At 44.1% G+C, this 16,986-nt stretch overlaps 2 protein-coding genes across 3 annotated transcripts in view; both read left to right on the top strand.

The window, feature by feature from the left end:
• Positions 1–222: 222 nt before the first annotated feature.
• On the top strand, positions 223–3,385 carry RHNO1 (RAD9-HUS1-RAD1 interacting nuclear orphan 1). Its single transcript, XM_074588465.1, has 2 exons — positions 223–486; positions 2,702–3,385. The coding sequence occupies exons 1-2, from the start codon at positions 319–321 to the stop codon at positions 3,383–3,385; spliced, it is 852 nt and encodes a 283-aa protein (XP_074444566.1). The 5' UTR covers positions 223–318.
• A 364-nt stretch (positions 3,386–3,749) lies between these two features.
• Positions 3,750–16,986, top strand: part of TULP3 (TUB like protein 3) — a 39,560-nt gene continuing 26,323 nt past the window's right edge. Inside the window, exon 1 of one of the 2 annotated variants that reach the window (XM_074588285.1) lies at positions 3,750–3,964. In XM_074588285.1, the coding sequence (XP_074444386.1) occupies positions 3,750–3,964 (215 nt within the window). The remainder of the gene's footprint in view (positions 3,965–16,986) is intronic. The other variant, XM_074588296.1, reaches the window with a different exon arrangement.

The following is a 16,986-nucleotide window of genomic DNA, read 5'->3' as shown; positions in this document are numbered from 1 at the left end:
TTAGCTTTCATGAAGCTTTGGAGTGTTTATCTATTCTGCTGTGCATTTCTAAATCTACTTGAAATTCAACAGGAAGTTTCAAAACTACTGATAGGGAAAAGTCTGCATAGAGACATGTACACTGTACTGTTGCATAAGTGTTTTATTTTAGTTAAAAACTAGATCTGAATTTTCCAAACAAGTTTGTCTTCAAAGTCTATTTATTTGCCTTCTATAGATTTGAGAGCGCTTTAGCACCTCCTTGGGGTGCGTTCCTCTTTCTCCACTTGGCTCTAGCAAGCATCATGAGGCTTCTAAGAGGTTTTACCATAACTTTTGATGCCTCCGAAGAAGAAATGTACCCACAAGGCCAGGAAGGCAGAGCTGGTATTCCTTGAGAGGCCGCGAGAGGGACCCGGACATTGCTATGAAATTCCGCTGCCTTTGGCCGAGAATCCAAGACGTGTTCCCACAAAACCCGTTGACCGGAACACCTCTACTGCCTGGGTTGGTATAGACTAGCCTTTCCCCTACATCCCACAGCAACGGTTTTCAAGTTTCTCCCGTATGTCTCAACAGAAAGCTATCTGTCCTGGATACTGAAAACTACTACTACAGACCTGAAGGCCTTATAGCTGCCTAAAGCATAAATAAGTGCTTTTGAGTTGCTTCACATTCTAACTACAACCACTAAGATCTTGGTTAAAACCGTGCAGTGTGTACTGATTAATATGACCATTTGTCTTCTGAAAAACTGTTTTTCATCAGGAATACACTGTTTTCTATGCCAACTGAAAACCGTGTACATAATAAACATTAGGGGGAATTTTTTTATTGGCTTGCTGCCTGAAATAACTGCTGAACTCTAAATGTTACATGTTAAAGTACTAGGTGTTTTATTTAAATCGGACACTGCTAAATTTAAAGAACGTAGGCTTTCACTTATTTGTGATTATTTGTTCTAACTTGCCCTCTTTTCCATTCTGTGTGTTTTGAATAGTTTCTCTCTGTATCACTCTTCTGATGGGCTCCTTTTCTGGTCTGACAAAATATTCCAGGGACTGTTCCTAAGATACTCCTTATATCATGTAAAGACTTTTTTTTTTTTTAAACGAACAGGTGCTGCAAAGACAGACTGTTCATATACAACAATAGTCATCACCTAGGGGAGCTCTGTTTAAGCATCATTGCTGCCTGACCCTCTGCTCTTTGCAAAGCAGGTTCAGGAACTGTGATTTCAAACCTGCACGAAACATTCCTTTGTTCCTGGTGACCTGGAGTTATTTTTGTGATGCCTTAACCTTGAAGTAGGACACGTACAATTTTTGTCCCTTTAATTTTTTTTTTATATGCTTGAAGCAGTTAGTTCTATGGCTTCTGAAACACTAAGAAAAGTAACTGCTGTCAATAAGCATTCTTTTTGTTTGGAACAGGTGGAAATATCCACACTGGTACGTAGCTCTTTGATTCCAAACACACAATGATTCTAAAATTTGCTTGAAGCTATCAGCACTGAAACTGTTAGATTATTTTTTTTTTTCCATTTGAAAAGCCTGCTAGGTTTGTTACTTCTTGAAGCATATTCTGCAGAGTTTCTGTTAACTTGTTTCAGTGGCAACTGATATTCTGCTCCTCTCTTCTTGATGTTATTTAAGTTTTTCATACCTTCTTGACTGCTAGGCTCCCACACGGGTAAAGCCTACCCTACATGTTCGCTGAAGTCAGGAAATCGTATTCTCGGTTAGTAGTTCACCTATGTTCTTTTTAAGTATCTGCCAGGATATAACCATCAGGGAATCATTTCTCTCTTTTCCTGCACAAAGGCTTTGCATTCAAACAGTTCAGTTGTACAGCAGACAATCCCTATGCTTAATTAAATTGCATTTATTTTTTCGAGGGACTATGTAGTTACTTAAGAATGCTGAAAGGTATCTGTAGTTATCATAGCTAGAACTCAGTTTGGTGTGCTCTAGGGAAAAGTAAATTGCAAGAAACAGAACCTGACTCTTTTTATTGATACCCAGGAAGATAAACAATACCGTACTAAAAGGATTTCCAGGTTTTGAGTAAAAGCCCAGAATCTCTCAAAGAAATATAGATTGCTGAGCTTTGAGCATCTTCTATAGAAAGCCAATTTTAGAAGTGACTTTTGCGTGATCTGTTACTTCAGAATATAGAGATTAACTATGTTTTGCAGTAAAGATGTTTTGGTGGAATATTCTGAAGGCCTTGTTAACATAATCTAAGGTGATGGTGCTAAGTGGGCATCCTTTAAGTCATTTCATATTGCTCTCATTTCAACCTCTACCTGTTCAGGGAGACTGAGGATGTAGTTAATTGAATCTATTCAGAGTTATGATAAGACAGAAGGATACAGGATCCAGCTCTGAACTGTTTTAAATCTGCAGGGCTTACAGGACTAGATGCCAGTTAGACTTTTCTTTAAAACCCAAATCTTGAGTGCTTTGTAAGTTGCCACAGAACAGCTCGCTTGCATCCCAATCACTTTTCAGAACATGATGTTGAAGTTCAGAGGTGTCTCCTGCTTAGCAGCTTGGTTAGTGACTCATTTGCTTTGCTGCAGACCAGATTACCCACTTACTGAACACACTGAAAAAAAGATGGGGTATGTGAGGGAGTAGAATCAAGTTAGCATTCCTTTGTCTGGGGAAAATTGTGCTGTTTTTATTTTATTTTATTATTACTATGTTCTTCCCTTCAGGTGTGCCCACAATTCGAAACAACTAAGTCAGTGGTGTTGAAAGCACACCAGAAGAAGGATTGTGGTCCTCACAAACCCCAGAATCAGGATACCAACCACAGTTCACTTCATGCAGGAGGAGCTTGTCGAAGAGCTGTAACCTGCAAATTTCCTCCTTTAACTTTTGAGAATCCAGAAGGACACGCAGTCCACCAACCAGACAGTCCAAATCGCTCAAGGAAGAGCACACAGCACGCTCACAGCCGGCCTAAGAAAGGGACAGCAGCAAAAGCCAACATCCAGGTGAACAGTCCTGAGAAATGCGGAGAAATGCCTTTGTTACCTGCTCCCCAGCCTGTGGAGCCAGAAGTCTTTAGTCCACCAGGTGTAGATGCTCCACAGGTGCCTTCCATAAGGAACTGGAGAAGCAACAGCACTCTGCCACAAAGAAGCAGCCATGCCTGGCATCCAGAAAAAGAGCTGGCATTCGATATTGATCCCTGTGGGAGAGGGGAGTCAGCAGCAGTACTGGTTACAGATACTCCTGAGCACGAGTATGGGGTAAAGGTTACTTGGAGACGGCGGCCTCATCTAATGAAATATCTGCAGGAGAGCGGGAAGCTGAGTGCTGCCGACATACTGGTGAAGACAAACTCCGAGCTCTCTAGGAGACAGGCCAACATCCGACCTGGGTGGGAGCAGTAATTTTGTTATGTGCAAAGACATGTCCAAATAGACAATGTTACTTTCAAGGATGAAGAGGGGAAGTGATTTAAGCCGAGCCCCGTGCGACATCTGTCTGCTCCTCCTGAGAAACGCCGCAAAAGCGCGGGGAGCGTCTTCTTGGGGGTGGGGCTATGTTGGGCCGGGCTTCCTGGGGGGAACGGCGTGGCTCTGAAAAGAGCTTTCTCACCTACCTGGCTTCTTGAAGGGGCTGCCATTCCAGCCCCGGAGGAGGTGGAGGTGCGGGAGCAGCACGGCCGGGCCCGCCCCCGCCTCAGCCCGGCGGCGCGCGCGGAAGGGGGCGGGCCTGGGCTCCCGCCCTCCGCAGGCGGCCCTCGTCCTGCGCATGTGCGGGGCTCATCCCTTCCCGCTGAGGGGCGCCGTGGCCAATGGGCGGGCCGCGTGCTGCGCCTTCGGCCAATGGTGCCGCGCTTCAGTACCGAGTTCCGTTGCCAAGGGTAGCGGCGAGGCCGGGGCTGGGCGCGGCGGCCGGGGCCCCATAGCAACGGCAGGGCTGGGGATGGAGAGCGCGAGGGGCCGGGGTGGCCCCGCCGGCGGCAGGTGAGAGAGGCCCGGTGCGGCCCGGCGGGACCGCGCGAGTGCCCGACCCGGGCCCCGCGGTGCTGTCCGCAGCCCGGTCCCGCACCTCGGTGAGGGCGGCCCGGTGCGGCGTTTCCCCGTTCGGTTCCACCTTTCGGCGGGCGGGCGCGGTTTCGGGGAGGCGGTGTCTCCGGAAGAAAAACGACCCGGGCAGCCCGGCCCTGCGCGCAGCTCTGCCTCGCGTCGCATCAGAAGCAGCATCCCAGTCCGCGGAGCGCCCGGTGCCGGGTTGAGCGGCCGCCGCGGGGCCTGGGCGGGCAGAGCCTCACGCGGCGGTATGCCGTCGCGGCAGTCGCTAACGGCCGCACGCGCGTCGGGCGGGTACCCGCGTGGCCGCGTCGCGCTGCCCGGCCGGGCGTTGTGGCGACGCTGCCCTGATAACGTCCGCTGCGTGAAACCCGGCGGGGTTTTATGTGCTTAACTCGTCGCCGTTACGTGTCGTCTGAATAGTTGTAGATTAAACTGGTTTCGTGGGGTCTCGGTCCGCTCTCCTCGTCTCTGGGTGTTGCCGCGAGGCGTTTTTCGCAGTGCAGTTCTGCACGTCTGCTCCTAACGAAGCTCTGGGGAGGTGCGGTAACATCGTCCGTGTGCCGTTACAAGGGAAAGGAGAGGAATAACGGAAAGAAAAAACAACCGTGAACTTCGGAGAAGACATTTTGGAAAGGGATTATGCCTGTGGCACTTGAATAGCTCAAGCCCCGGATTATTTGAAATTAAATGGGAGGATGCGTGCCGGCGGTGAGGATGGGTTTTGACAGAATTACTGTGATTGTAAAAACACAAGAGAAAAATATCTTTTTTGCCCCTGATTTTTGGATGGGAAAAGGAAAAGCAAGTAAAGAGAGAAAACTAAACTTCTAGTAGTTGAATTATAATAAAGCGTAGAAGAGAAATGGCACTTATTTATGACACGCACTTGTTAATTTTAGTTGAGGGCGAAAAGAAGCAATAGAGTTAGAAGGGATCCCATAATCACTTGGGTCCACCAAATATGCTGCGAAACATTAGAAGCTTACTTCTTTTTGCAAATGTTAAAGGCTGAAGTTTGCATACCAATTCTGGAAACAATTTTTGAAAAAATAATGACCAGATGCATGTAAACTTCCTTGCATAGATATTAGACGCTTAAGTTTGACAGAGTTGAAGCTACAGGAAATGATACAGCTTTTCTGATAAAAATTGTGCTAGTATAATTTCTTTCTGCTAAGAAACTTGCTTTGGATACTTCTATGGGTACCTCAAAAATAGCCTAACAGTAATGGCAGTTCATGTGATAATTGCTTCCTTCCCACCCCCAGTTTATTAAACAAACAATCAATTTCCTTAACTTTCTTAGTCTCCACGGTTAAAGTAAGAAAACTAGAACACATGAACCTAAATAAAACTAGGTAGTTTTTAAATAGATCCTTAAGACCTATTATTTTTAGGACTCTGATTCTGAACTTAAAATGATCAGATGATCAGCAGCACTATAATAAATTTCAGGATGACAAGAGACTCTATTCTTAAGAAGGATCTTCTTTTTGTGAGAAGGGAATAGTAAAATTATCCATAAATCACTATGCAAGAGTCATTAGAACTCTTGTTTGGTAAAATAGTTGTCAGTTGTCCAAACAGTGGTTTGTGCAGAAAAAGTAAACGCGACACATAATAGCTGGCAGTTGATAGCAATGAAGATACTACCTACCATCTTACAGAAGAAAGGATCTGTAAAGTTTAAAAAAGCTTGTTACCAGTTGGCAAAGGGGTTTTTTTGCCTTTTTTTTTCCCCCTGAGGTTGAATACCTTTACTGTTGAGCAATATGTAAAACACACATTATGATATAAGAAGTATTTTATTTCCAGTGGACAGAAATTAAGGGAACAAGTCCAAAATAAATGCTTGTAGTTTTGTATATGTGCTGTGTGATACTTGGTGATGGACAGACAGCTGAGCTGAGATCTTGGCTTTAGGCCATCTCTGAAACAGGCTGCCCCTTGAAAGTATGGCATTGTGTTAACCTATCCCTTGTCCATCAACACTATCTTCCATTTGAGGTAGCTGCAACTGAAATTGCTCAAGTTCATTGTAAAGTCTGACTGACTTTCAGGTAGGCATGGCACAACTGTCTTAATGCTTTAGAAAATAAGGTTGATAGCGCTGTTGCATGGTTTTGGTAAGTGCTATACCTTCTGTCTTCATTTGGGAAAGTCCATTTTGAGACTTAACATGAAATTAATAATGTTGAATACAGTAGAAACATTTGGATAAAAGTCATTCTAAATAATTGTAAGCTTTTAAAATATTGAGATGGGAAATTGGTTCTTACGGTAGTACGTATTTTAGAATCTCGGAGACTGAATTTCACCTTTTTGCATAGTAATTACACAGCATACAGGAATACTTAAGCCTTCCCACATGCTGCCTTCCAAGTGTGCTTCAGCTTCTGACTTGCAGATGAATGTAATTATAAACATAATTAGTTATGTTTATAATTCATTATAAACATAATGAATTATGAACATAATATAAAGAACATAATTTTCAAGGTACAAAAATCTTGACTGAGTCTACAGAGATTACAAAACTGGGTGTCAACTGCAGCCGTCCCTCCCACAATTTGGATACTTCTTGGATGACTAAACATGCATGAGTTAGTGGTTTTCAGTTTGTGAACTCAGGAACTCTGGGATACTTCCTCAGTATCTTCAAAAGTTGATGAAGAAAAAGGACCCATTGTCAATAAGCTCAATTTTCAAATTGAGCCCATGGGCTGAAAAAGGTTCAAAAATAGTTTCATATATTGCTGTCCAGCCAAAAGCCCTTTCCATATTTTAGAAACCTTAGTGTAGTTGAGGTTGTCAGGAATCGTGGTAGCTGCTGGGCTTGACAGTTTTGTATAGATGCAACTTAATTATAATTTTGGGGAGAAAAAGACAAAGTGCTTTGCTAATGTTTTTAGCTATACTCCATTACAAATCCAGAGAAGACAGAGAAGTTTAAATTTCCTTTTAAAAGCCTATCAGCATCTCTGTTAGTCCTTGGGTGGTTTTATTTGGCCATGGGTGACCTTCTTGAAATTAACAAGCACTGTTTTGTAAATCCCAGGATTTATAATTCCGCAAATCTTATCTTTAGACAGACAAGAACTGGCTTAATATCTTGTTTGCTTCATCCTTTTCAAGCCTGAACGTTATAACCAAGAAATCTGTCCAAAATGAGATAAATCTAAATATTTTATAACTGTGTTTGAGATGCACTCCTAGGAGTAGAGTTTCGAAAGAAAGAAAACCTTTTGTAACTGCAATTTGATGCCATTGCTGTCAGCGTGAATGAAGAACGAATCACCGGTTGTGTTTTAACCCCAGGCAGCAACTAAGCCCCACACAGCCACTTGATCACTCCCCCCCGGCAGGGGGATGCGGGAGAGAATCAGAAGAGTAAAAGTGAGGAAAAACTCGTGGGTTGAGATAAAGATGGTTTAATAAGTAAAGCAAAAGCCGCACATGCAAGCAAAACAAAACAAGGAATTCATTAACTACTTCCCATCTGCATGCAGGTCTTCAGCCATCTCCAGAAAAGCGGGCCTCCATCATGCGTAATAGTTAATTGGGAAGACAAACACCGTAACTCCAAAAGTCCCCCCCTTCCTTCTTCCTCCCCCAGCTTTATATACTGAGCATGATATCGTATGGTATGGAATATCCCTTTGGGCAGTTGGGCTCAGCTGTCCTGGCTGTGTCTCCTCCCAACTTTTTGTGCGCTCCCAGCCTACTCAGTGGCGCGGCTGCGCGAGCAGCAGGAGAGGCCTTGACTCCTGCAAGCGCTGCTCAGCAGTAACTGAAACATCCCTGTATTATTAACACTGTTTCCAGCACAAGTCCAGAATGTAGCCCCAAATTATCTACTCCGAAGAAAATTAACTCTACCTCAGCCAAAACCAGCGCATCACCTCACTTCCTCTGATGTAGACAGAGTTGGCAACAGAGAAAAAGTAGCAATACTGTTACACCTGTCACTAAAATTTCCAAATGCAGCTTGGAATGGACTTGGTAACTGGAATTGTTGGAACAATGAGAGAGTTGTCTTCAAGTTGAACCTTATTTGAATTGTCTCTTCTGTTTCTAGTAAGTTCTTCAGTACTTCAGTTGAAATTTAGAATTTAGGTTACTGAAGACCTGTCTTTATAGAGGCAACCGTTATTTTTCTCTTCTGCTTTTTTTTTTTTTTTTTTTTTCTTTTAACCACTAGGAGCTGGCATCAGTATAGCATCTGTAGGAGGGACAAGTGCCCCGATTTCAACATAATTATGATTTTGTATGTGTAAAAACTTTCTGCAGCCAGACTTTCACTGGGATAGCTCCAGACTCTTGTTTTGTCACTGAGGCACAGTTGGGTGATCTCCAAAATAAAACTGTTGATTGTGTTGTAATTGGGTCATGGGGTGCATTCTTTTCTAAGTGGATTTGCTGATACGCCTAAAGCTGTTGTCATAGACTGCTGCAAAAGCATTTATCCTTACTCCTAGTGTTGTTTAAAACATACATTCTGTGGGATGTTGGAACTCTTAATGGCCTGTGTTATTGCTATAGAAGTCTGTGGTCACTCTGCAGTCTTTTCCCATTTAGCATTCTTATATGAAATCTGAGGCAAAAAAAAAAAGAACAGGAATCTAAATCTAGCAGTGGTATCTTGCTGAGTCACCTAGTTTGGGATGAAAATTAAATTTTGCTGTTTCTATCTCTTTAATGGCTTCTCCTTTCCATACTTTAAAAATTAAAAAAAAACTGGACTGGACTAGAAGTCCACAAGCAGTTCTATAGTGTCACTTCAGAAAATTTCATTTACGTTCCTTCCCTCATTTTTAGTTTGAAAGACTATAAAACAAGTGCAATTTGTGGCATGAAGTGTGATAATGCTTATTTTCAGGGAACTTTGAGTTTTGTTATCTAGTCTGGGGTAAGCATACTGTGTGCCGTTTAACTGCTGACTTGTTGCTAGGAGAGAATAGCAACTGCTTTACATTTCACTGGTTTCATGTTGTAATGGGGTACGACGTCAACAAAAGTGACGGGCAAGGTTTAATAATTCACAAACAGAAGATCAGAGGAGTCAGAATTCTAAGCCCCTTGTTTAGAAAGCAGGATTCTAAGCATCTTCTTGCTTCAAAAGCTTTGCTTTGGTTTGCTTTTTCCTTGAGCAATTTCAATAAATGAAATGACTCTGGGGATTTTGGAGTGTGTGGTTGAGAGGACATTAAATAGGAAGCTGGTGTTCTGCTTATGGAATAGATGTCTCTCTCTTTTCCTTAGCAGAAACCTAAGTTTCATGAAATTCACCTGAATAAACATTCTTTTCAAAGCATAGCATTCTGCAGTTGTATTGCGGTTGAGTTGAAAAGTCCGGATTCAATCTATGTTGTGAATTTGTATGTTCCCTGTTAATGTCAGGATCACTGGCGGTCACCAGCTGTGAACTCTCAAAGGAACGTGCGAAGCAGGAGACTGTCTCCCTTTTCTTACAAATATTGTAATAAACCCCAAGTTTAAACCCTCTGTTTGGCTACACATTTAAGTATAAGTTTATGTGCATATTCTTATTCTTCTGGTTGTCTTCCTCTGTGCCACCCTCCCAGCATGGGTTATGGCTTTAAAGGTTAATGCCTGTGTGGATTTCTGGCTTCTCTTCACCTTTCTTCCAGGAAAAGAATACTCCTTTCAATTTAGGTATGCTGTAACTAATTGAGACTCTTTTGGCCAAGGAAAACAATAATCTACTTCCTGGTCTCCCAGTATAGTATAGTAGAGAAAGACATAGACTTTTGTTTGCACTCTTCTTTATACTCCAGATAGAAGATCTACTAGTTTCTGTCTGGAAAGTGCTGCTTTATTTTCATTGCTCTGTTCCCTTGTTCCAAGTAGGAGGAGCTAATCTTTGGTACTTAGTGAGTCAGTTTTTGAATGGCATATGAAACACTAAGCAGTGCAGTAGTCAAAATAGTTCTGAGCTCAGAATTTAATCTTTTCACGATGCTTGGGTTCCTATTGCATTTTCTTCTAATAGCCTGTATTCTTTATTGTCATCCAGTTTGTTTTCAGGCTCTAAACTATTTCCATTTATCTTGTGACCTCCAGAACCCAAACAAACAGAATCACAGAATCATGGAGGGTGGAAGGGGTTTCTTGAGGTCATAGAATCATAGGGTTGGAAGGGACCACTGGAGATCATCTAGTCCAACCCCCCTGCCAGAGCAGGGTCACCTAGAGCAGGTTGCACAGGAACGTGTCCAGGAGGGTTTTGAATGTCTCCAGAGACAAGAGACTCCACCACCTGTCTGTGCAGCCTGTGCCAGTGCTCTGCCACCCTCAAAGTAAAGAAGTTCCTCCTCATGTTTAGGTGGAACTTCCTATGCTCAAGTTTGTGCCCGTTGCCCCTTGTCCTGTCCCCAGGCACCACTGAAAAGAGCCTGGCCCCATCCTCCTGACACCCACCCTTTAAGTATTTATAGGTGTTGATAAGGTCCCCCCTCAGCTGTCTTTTTTCCGGATTGAAGAGACACAAATCCCTCAGCCTTTCTCCATAAGAGAGGTGCTCCAGTCCCCTAATCATCTTGGTACCTCTCTGCTGCACCCTCTCCAGCAGTTCCTTGTCCTTCTTGGGCCAGGGAGCCCAGAACTGGACATAGTACTCCAGATGTGGCCTCACCAAGGCAGAGTAGAAGGGGAGGATGACCTCCCTCGACCTGCTGGCCATACTCTTCATGATGCAGCCCAGGATGCCATTGGTCTTCTTGGCCACAAGGGCACATTGCTGGGTCATGGTCATCCTGTTGTCCACCAGGACTCCCAGGTCTCTTTCAGCTGAGCTGCTCTCCAGCAGGTCAGCCCCCAACCCGTACTGGTGCATGGGGTTGTTATTCCTCCCCAGGTGCAGCACCCTACGCTTGCCCTTGTTGAATTTCATAAGGTTCCTCTTTGCCCAGATCTACAACCTGTCCAGGTCTCTCTGTATGGCGGCACAGCCTTACGGTGTGTCATCTGCCCCACCCCAGCTTTGTGTCATTGTCGAACTTGCTGAGGGTGCACTCTATCCCCTCATCCAGGTCATTGATGAATATATTGAAGAGGACTGGACCCAGTACTGAGCCCTGGGGAACACCACTCATCACTGACCTCCAACTAGAATCTGTGCCCCTAATCACGACCCTCTGAGCTCTGTCTTTCAACCAGTTATCTATCCACCTTACTGTCCATTCATCTAGCCCTCTCTTCCTGAGCTTCCCTATGAGGATGCTGTGGGAGACCATGTCAAACGCCTTGCTTAAGTCAAGGTAGACCACATCTACCGCCCTCCCCTCATCTATCCATCCAGTCATGCCATCACAGAAGGCTATCAGATTAGTCAGACATGATTTCCCCTTGGTGAATCCATGCTGAGTACTTCTGATAGCTTTCTTTTCCTCCACATGCCTTGAGATGAAGCCCAGAACGAGCTGTTCCATCGTCTTTCCAGGGATGGAGGTGAGGCTGACCGGCCTGTAGTTCCCCGGCTCCTCCTTCTTGCCTTTTTTGAAGACTGGAGTGACATTGGCTTTCCTCCAGTCCTCAGACACCTCTCCTGTTCTCCAGGACCTTTCAAAGATGATGGAGAGTGGCCCAGCAATGACTTCCGCCAGCTCTCTCAGCACTCTCGGGTGCATCCCATCGGGGCCCATGGACTTGTGAATATCTAATTGATCTAATTGATCCGTCACTCGATCCTCCTCAACCCAAGGGAAGTCGTCTTCTTTCTCCGTTACTTCCTCCGGTGCCTGGGACTCCTGAGGGTTGGGCTGAGCAGTAAAGACAGAAGCAAAGAAGGCATTCAGTAACTCCGCCTTCTCTGCATCCTCCGTCACCATGGCTCCTGTCTCATTCAACAGTGAGCTCACAACTTCTCTGGTCTTCCTTTTGCTTCCAATATACTTGTAGAAGCCCTTCCTGTTGAGCTTGACATCCCTAGCCAGGTTTAATTCCAGGGCAGCCTTGGCTTTCCTTGTTTCATCCCTGCACGCTCTGGTGGCATTCTTGTAATCCTCCCAAGGGGTCAGTCCCTTCTTCCACTTATTGTAGACTTCCTTCTTCCACTAGAGCTTTTTCAGAAGCTCCCTGTTCAACCATGCAGGTCTCCTGCGTCCCTTGGCTGATTTCTTTCTCTTACGGATGCAGCAATCCTGAGCTTGGAGGAAGTGGTCTTTGAATACCAACCAGCTTTCTTGAGCCCCTTTGCCTTCCAGAGCCCTAGCCCATGGGATCTCTCCAAGCAGTTTCTTGAAGAGGTCAAAGTTAGCCCTCCTGAAATCTAAGGTTGTAATTTTACTTCTTGTTGTTTTGTGTATAGTCCCCATGATCCTGAACTCTATAATTTCATGATCACTACAACCTAGGGTGCCCCCAACCTTAATGTCCTCCACCAGTCCCTCTGTGTTTGTCAGTACCAGGTCCAGGAGTGCTCCTCTCCTTGTTGGCTCCTGCACCACCTGTGTCAAAAAGTTGTCATCAATGCACTGGAGGAGCCTCCTGGACTGTTCGTGCCTGGCTGTGTGGTCTTCCCAGCAGATATCGGGGTGACTGAAGTCCCCCATTAGAACCAAGGCCTGCGATTGCGAGGCTACCTTCAGCTGTCATCAGGTTCAACTCCACTGCTCAAGGAGGGTCAGCTGGAGCAGGTTGCACAGAACGACGTCCAGTTGTGTTTTTATTATCTCCAAAGATGGAGACTCCACAACCTTTCTGGGAAACCTGTTCCAGTGTTTGACCACTCTCTCAGTAAAAGTTTTTTCTTGCGTTTGGATAGAATTTCATGTGTTTGTGTCCATTGCCTCTTGCCCTGTCAGTAGGCACTACTGGTTTCATCTCCTTTACACCCTCCCATCAGGTATTTATACACATGGATAAGATCCCCCTGAGCCTTGTCTTCTCTAGGCTGAACTGTCCCAGCTCTCTCAGCCTCAATTCATGTGAAAGATACACAAGTCCCTTAATTATCTTTGTGGTCCTTTGATGGACTTGCTCCAGTATGTCCATATCGTTCTTGCGCCGAGGAGTCCAGAACTGAACACAGCACTTCATGTGTGGCTTCACCAGTGCTGAGCAGCGAGGCAGGGTCACCTCACTCGACCTGCTGGCAATGCTTTTCCTAATGCAGCCTAAGATGCTGTCAGCTACCTTTGCCTTGAGGGTGCATTGCTGGCTTATAGTCAACTTGTTGTCTGCCAAGACAGTATCAGTCCATTCTGAAAAAGGACTCTCATCACACAGCATATGCTTTATTCTTAGTTTCACCGTAATTAAATTTTTTTCCACAGAACCTTCATTTCTCAATGTTCTGTTACTTTACTAGCAGGTTCCTGTTTAGTTCGCCAGACAATGTCCTGTCACATTAGTTCTTCAAGGTGTGTTTGTGTGGGTATGTAATAGTGCAGAGAATATCCTGTTGCATTTGTGAGACGATAATTTTATACTAGGGTTTTGTGCTTGCAGAGATACCATTTTGAAACTGAAGACAGGGGTGATTCTTCTGAGTGGTCATTTCACCTTGCCTACTACACCGCTTCATTTTACCTTACAAAATCACTGGAATGAGTACTGTAAAGAAAAGGGAAGTTTGTGTTTCCTGTACTGATAAATACTTTGTTCTGCATTAACTTAGCTGCAGTCAGTCGTCATAGAATCATAGAATGGTTTGAGTTGGAAGGGAACTTAAAGACCATCTAGTTCCAGCTCCCCTGAATATATTTCATCTAAATCTACCCTCTTTCAGAAAGTTTAAAACCATTATCCCTCATCCTATCGCTACACTCTCTGATAAAGAGTCCCTCCCCATCTTTCCTGTAGGCCCCCTTTAGGCGCTGGAAGGCTGCTATAAGGTCTCCCTGGAGCCTTCTCTTCTCCAGGCTGAACAACCCCAACTCTCTCAGCTTGTCTTCGTAGGAGAGGTGCTCCAGCCCTCGGATCATCTTTGTGGCCCTCCTCTGGACTCGCTCCGACAGGTCCATGTCTTTCCTGTACTGAGGGCTCCACACCTGGATGCAGTTCCCCAGGTGGGGTCTCACCAGAGCGGAATAGAGAGACAGGATCACCTCCCTCAACGTGCTGGCCATGCTTCTTTTGATGCAGCCCAGGATACAGTTGGCCGCCTGGGCTACGAGCGCACATTGCTGACTCGTACTGAGCTTCTCATCAACTAAGACCCCCAAGTCCTTCTCCTCAGGGCTGTTCTCAATCCATTCTCTGCCCAGCCTGTATTTGTGCTTGGGATTGCCGTGACCCAGGAGCAGGACCTTTCACATGGCCTGGTTGAACTTCATCATGTTACATGGGCCCACCTCTCAAGCCTGTCCAGGTCCCTCTGGATGGCATCCCTTCCCTCCAGCGTGTTGACCGCACCACACAGCTTGGTGTCATCAGCAAACTTTCTGAGGGTGCACTCAATCCCACTGTCCATGTTGCCGACAAAGATGTTAAACAGCGTTGATCCCAATACCAACCCCTCAGGAACGCCACTCATTACTGGTTTCCACTTGGACATTGAGCCATTGACTGCAACCCTTTGAGTGCAGCCCTCCAGCCAGTTCCTTATCCACCAAGTGATCCATCCACTTAATCTCTCTCTCCGATTTAGAGACCAGGATGTCATACGGGACAGTGTCAAATGCTTTGCACAAATCCAGGTGGATGATGTCTGTTGCTCTCCCCTTATCCAGTGGTATCTCAGTGGTTAATTAGACACATTGTTAAATAAAAAGTTTATTTGCAGTCTGATTTATGTATGACTGGATTTTGTTGTCGTCTCTCTCATCAATAGTCCCTTGTGTCCTCAAATCCATGGAATACAGTGGAGTGTATTGGTTAATTTTCTCTTGAATAAACTGTAGGGTGCATTCAAATCTTGCTAATAGGTTCATTTTACAGTCCGTTGTCGATTTGTTCAGCTTTCTGCTGGACCCTCTTCAGCTCTTCAGAGTCCTTTCTCTTGTGTGGACCTCGGACAGAATGGGAATCCACCATTTTCAGACTGGTGGATTGCTTTCTTGCCCTATTTTTTATGTTTAATATGAGGGTATTTCGTTATTCTTGGAGTTGTGTTATACCGGGAGTTTGTATTTGACTGATTCAATGGTAATTATTACCAAGTGCTTAGAAGATAAATATTTTGACATTTTTAAGTATAATATATTCAGGTACACAGAAAAGTTGTAATGAAAACAAGAGTGTTAACTCTGTCTATCCATATGTATGCTTTACAACATAGTTTGTAATTCCAAAATTGCAGTGTTTTATTGAAAAATCATATGTCCATTCTGAAAGAACTGGCAGTACATGTAGTGCGCCTTTTTTACAGAAATTAAAATAAACTGCATAAAAATGACGCTTTAATTGCATATATGAACATCTATTAAATAATTTGTGAGTTATCTCATCATTGTCATTAGTCTGATACTCTTAAAATGGTGAGGAAAGAGCAAATACATATATAATAAATTTGTCATTCGTATTCCTATTGTAACACTTTAATTTCTGTTTATGATATGAAAACAAGGCGAATTCCGATTTCAGCAGGAATTTGAGGTGGTATCACTTAAAAACAAGACTTTTTGCTTCATGTTGGACTATGTTAATCTGGAAATGGACCAGTGAGGAGGGGTGGATCTGTGAACCCCTTTGTATCTTGCTGTCTTCTCCCACATTCAGACGTGCTGTTCTTAGTTGAGTGTTTTTGTAAAATAGTTGCTTTCCCACTCTCAGTTTTATTCCTTATCCTGGGTAATCATTACTCTTCACTTCTATGTTACATTCTGGGCCATTTTTCCTTTTTCTATGGCGTGTCTTGTTACCTTTAGTAGGTTACCTTTAGTCTGTTAGCTTTAGCAGGAGAATTAGTGGATTCTGGTAAATGCAGCAGAGGATTTGGTGGGCAGGGTTTCGTGTAGTGTGCTCTACCGGAATGGTTGGGAAGATTGTGACAGGCTCCTTGAAAATTTTCAGTTCTTATTTATCAAAGGTAAATGGGTGACTGGTTTGGTGGTTGGGGTGTTTTTTCCTGTTTTGAACTGTGTTGTTGTAGCTACGGCAATGCTGCTTATTTTTCCTGTTCCTACTGGATGTTTAGCTCCTCTTGTTGCACGTAAACCCTTCACAGAGAAAAGCATAGTGAAGGGCGTAGTGGTTGTGCATGGGCATGTCTGAAGAGCACTTAGATGTACCGGTCTGGTCCGTAGTCAGTCCATCTGAAGGAGGATTCCTGTTTGAAGCCTGCAGCTGTATGAGCATGCTACATGCATTCCTTAGTGGTGAGCTGTGGGAGTGACTCTGGTACAGCCTTAACCCCGCTGTGGTGGGTAGAAAAAAGTTGGAAGCGTGTGTATGTGTGGGAAGCTCTTTTTCATCTGGTTATTATGTTACACTTCTATGATGACTAAGTGCTGGAAGGAAGGTTGCACCATGGCTCCGATTTTCCTTGTTAGGGTTATATGCAGCACTGTCTGCCAGCTTGTGACTTCACATCATTGGACATTTCTGCGTACCTAGACCAGACAATTTCCTGTTTAAATTGAAATTTTGGCTAGCCCTGCTTTTCTGCGTGCCATCAATAAAAATAATATAATTTTTGTCTGTTTCTTGTATTCAGTATCTTCTTCCTGTTGCTTTCTCGCTTCCAGAGGGGTCTTTGTGAAAGATGTGTAGGAGGAAAGTGCATAGCTGTGGTAGGCAGAATATGTGCTTACTTGTCAATTAGCCTTCCTTCTTTGTAGGGTTAACTGCTCTAAATGGCACTTTATGTAATAATTCATTATTGGACAAGAGGAAATGGGAAGTCTATATGGAACACAACTTAGAATGAAAACCTAGAGTTCTTATGAAAGTTAAAACACTTATATAATGAAATAATTATTTTTTTCATCTCTAGGAATTAATACCAGGTGTTGCAAATGCAGATTCTCATAGATATTCGCAGTAGTTCT

This window comes from Larus michahellis, chromosome 1 (assembly GCF_964199755.1).
Source record: "Larus michahellis chromosome 1, bLarMic1.1, whole genome shotgun sequence".
Lineage (NCBI taxonomy): Eukaryota > Metazoa > Chordata > Aves > Charadriiformes > Laridae > Larus > Larus michahellis.
The sequence above is the reverse complement of the archived record's forward strand: the minus strand, read 5'-3'. Positions and strand labels throughout refer to the sequence as shown.

Bases quoted from the DNA above. Each gene is read 5' to 3' on its own strand.
- RHNO1 (XM_074588465.1), top strand. From the start codon at position 319: ATGCCTCCGAAGAAGAAATGTACCCACAAGGCCAGGAAGGCAGAGCTG. The intron at 487-2,701 runs GTTGGTATAGAC...TCTTCCCTTCAG, and splicing joins GGAACACCTCTACTGCCTGG to GTGTGCCCACAATTCGAAAC.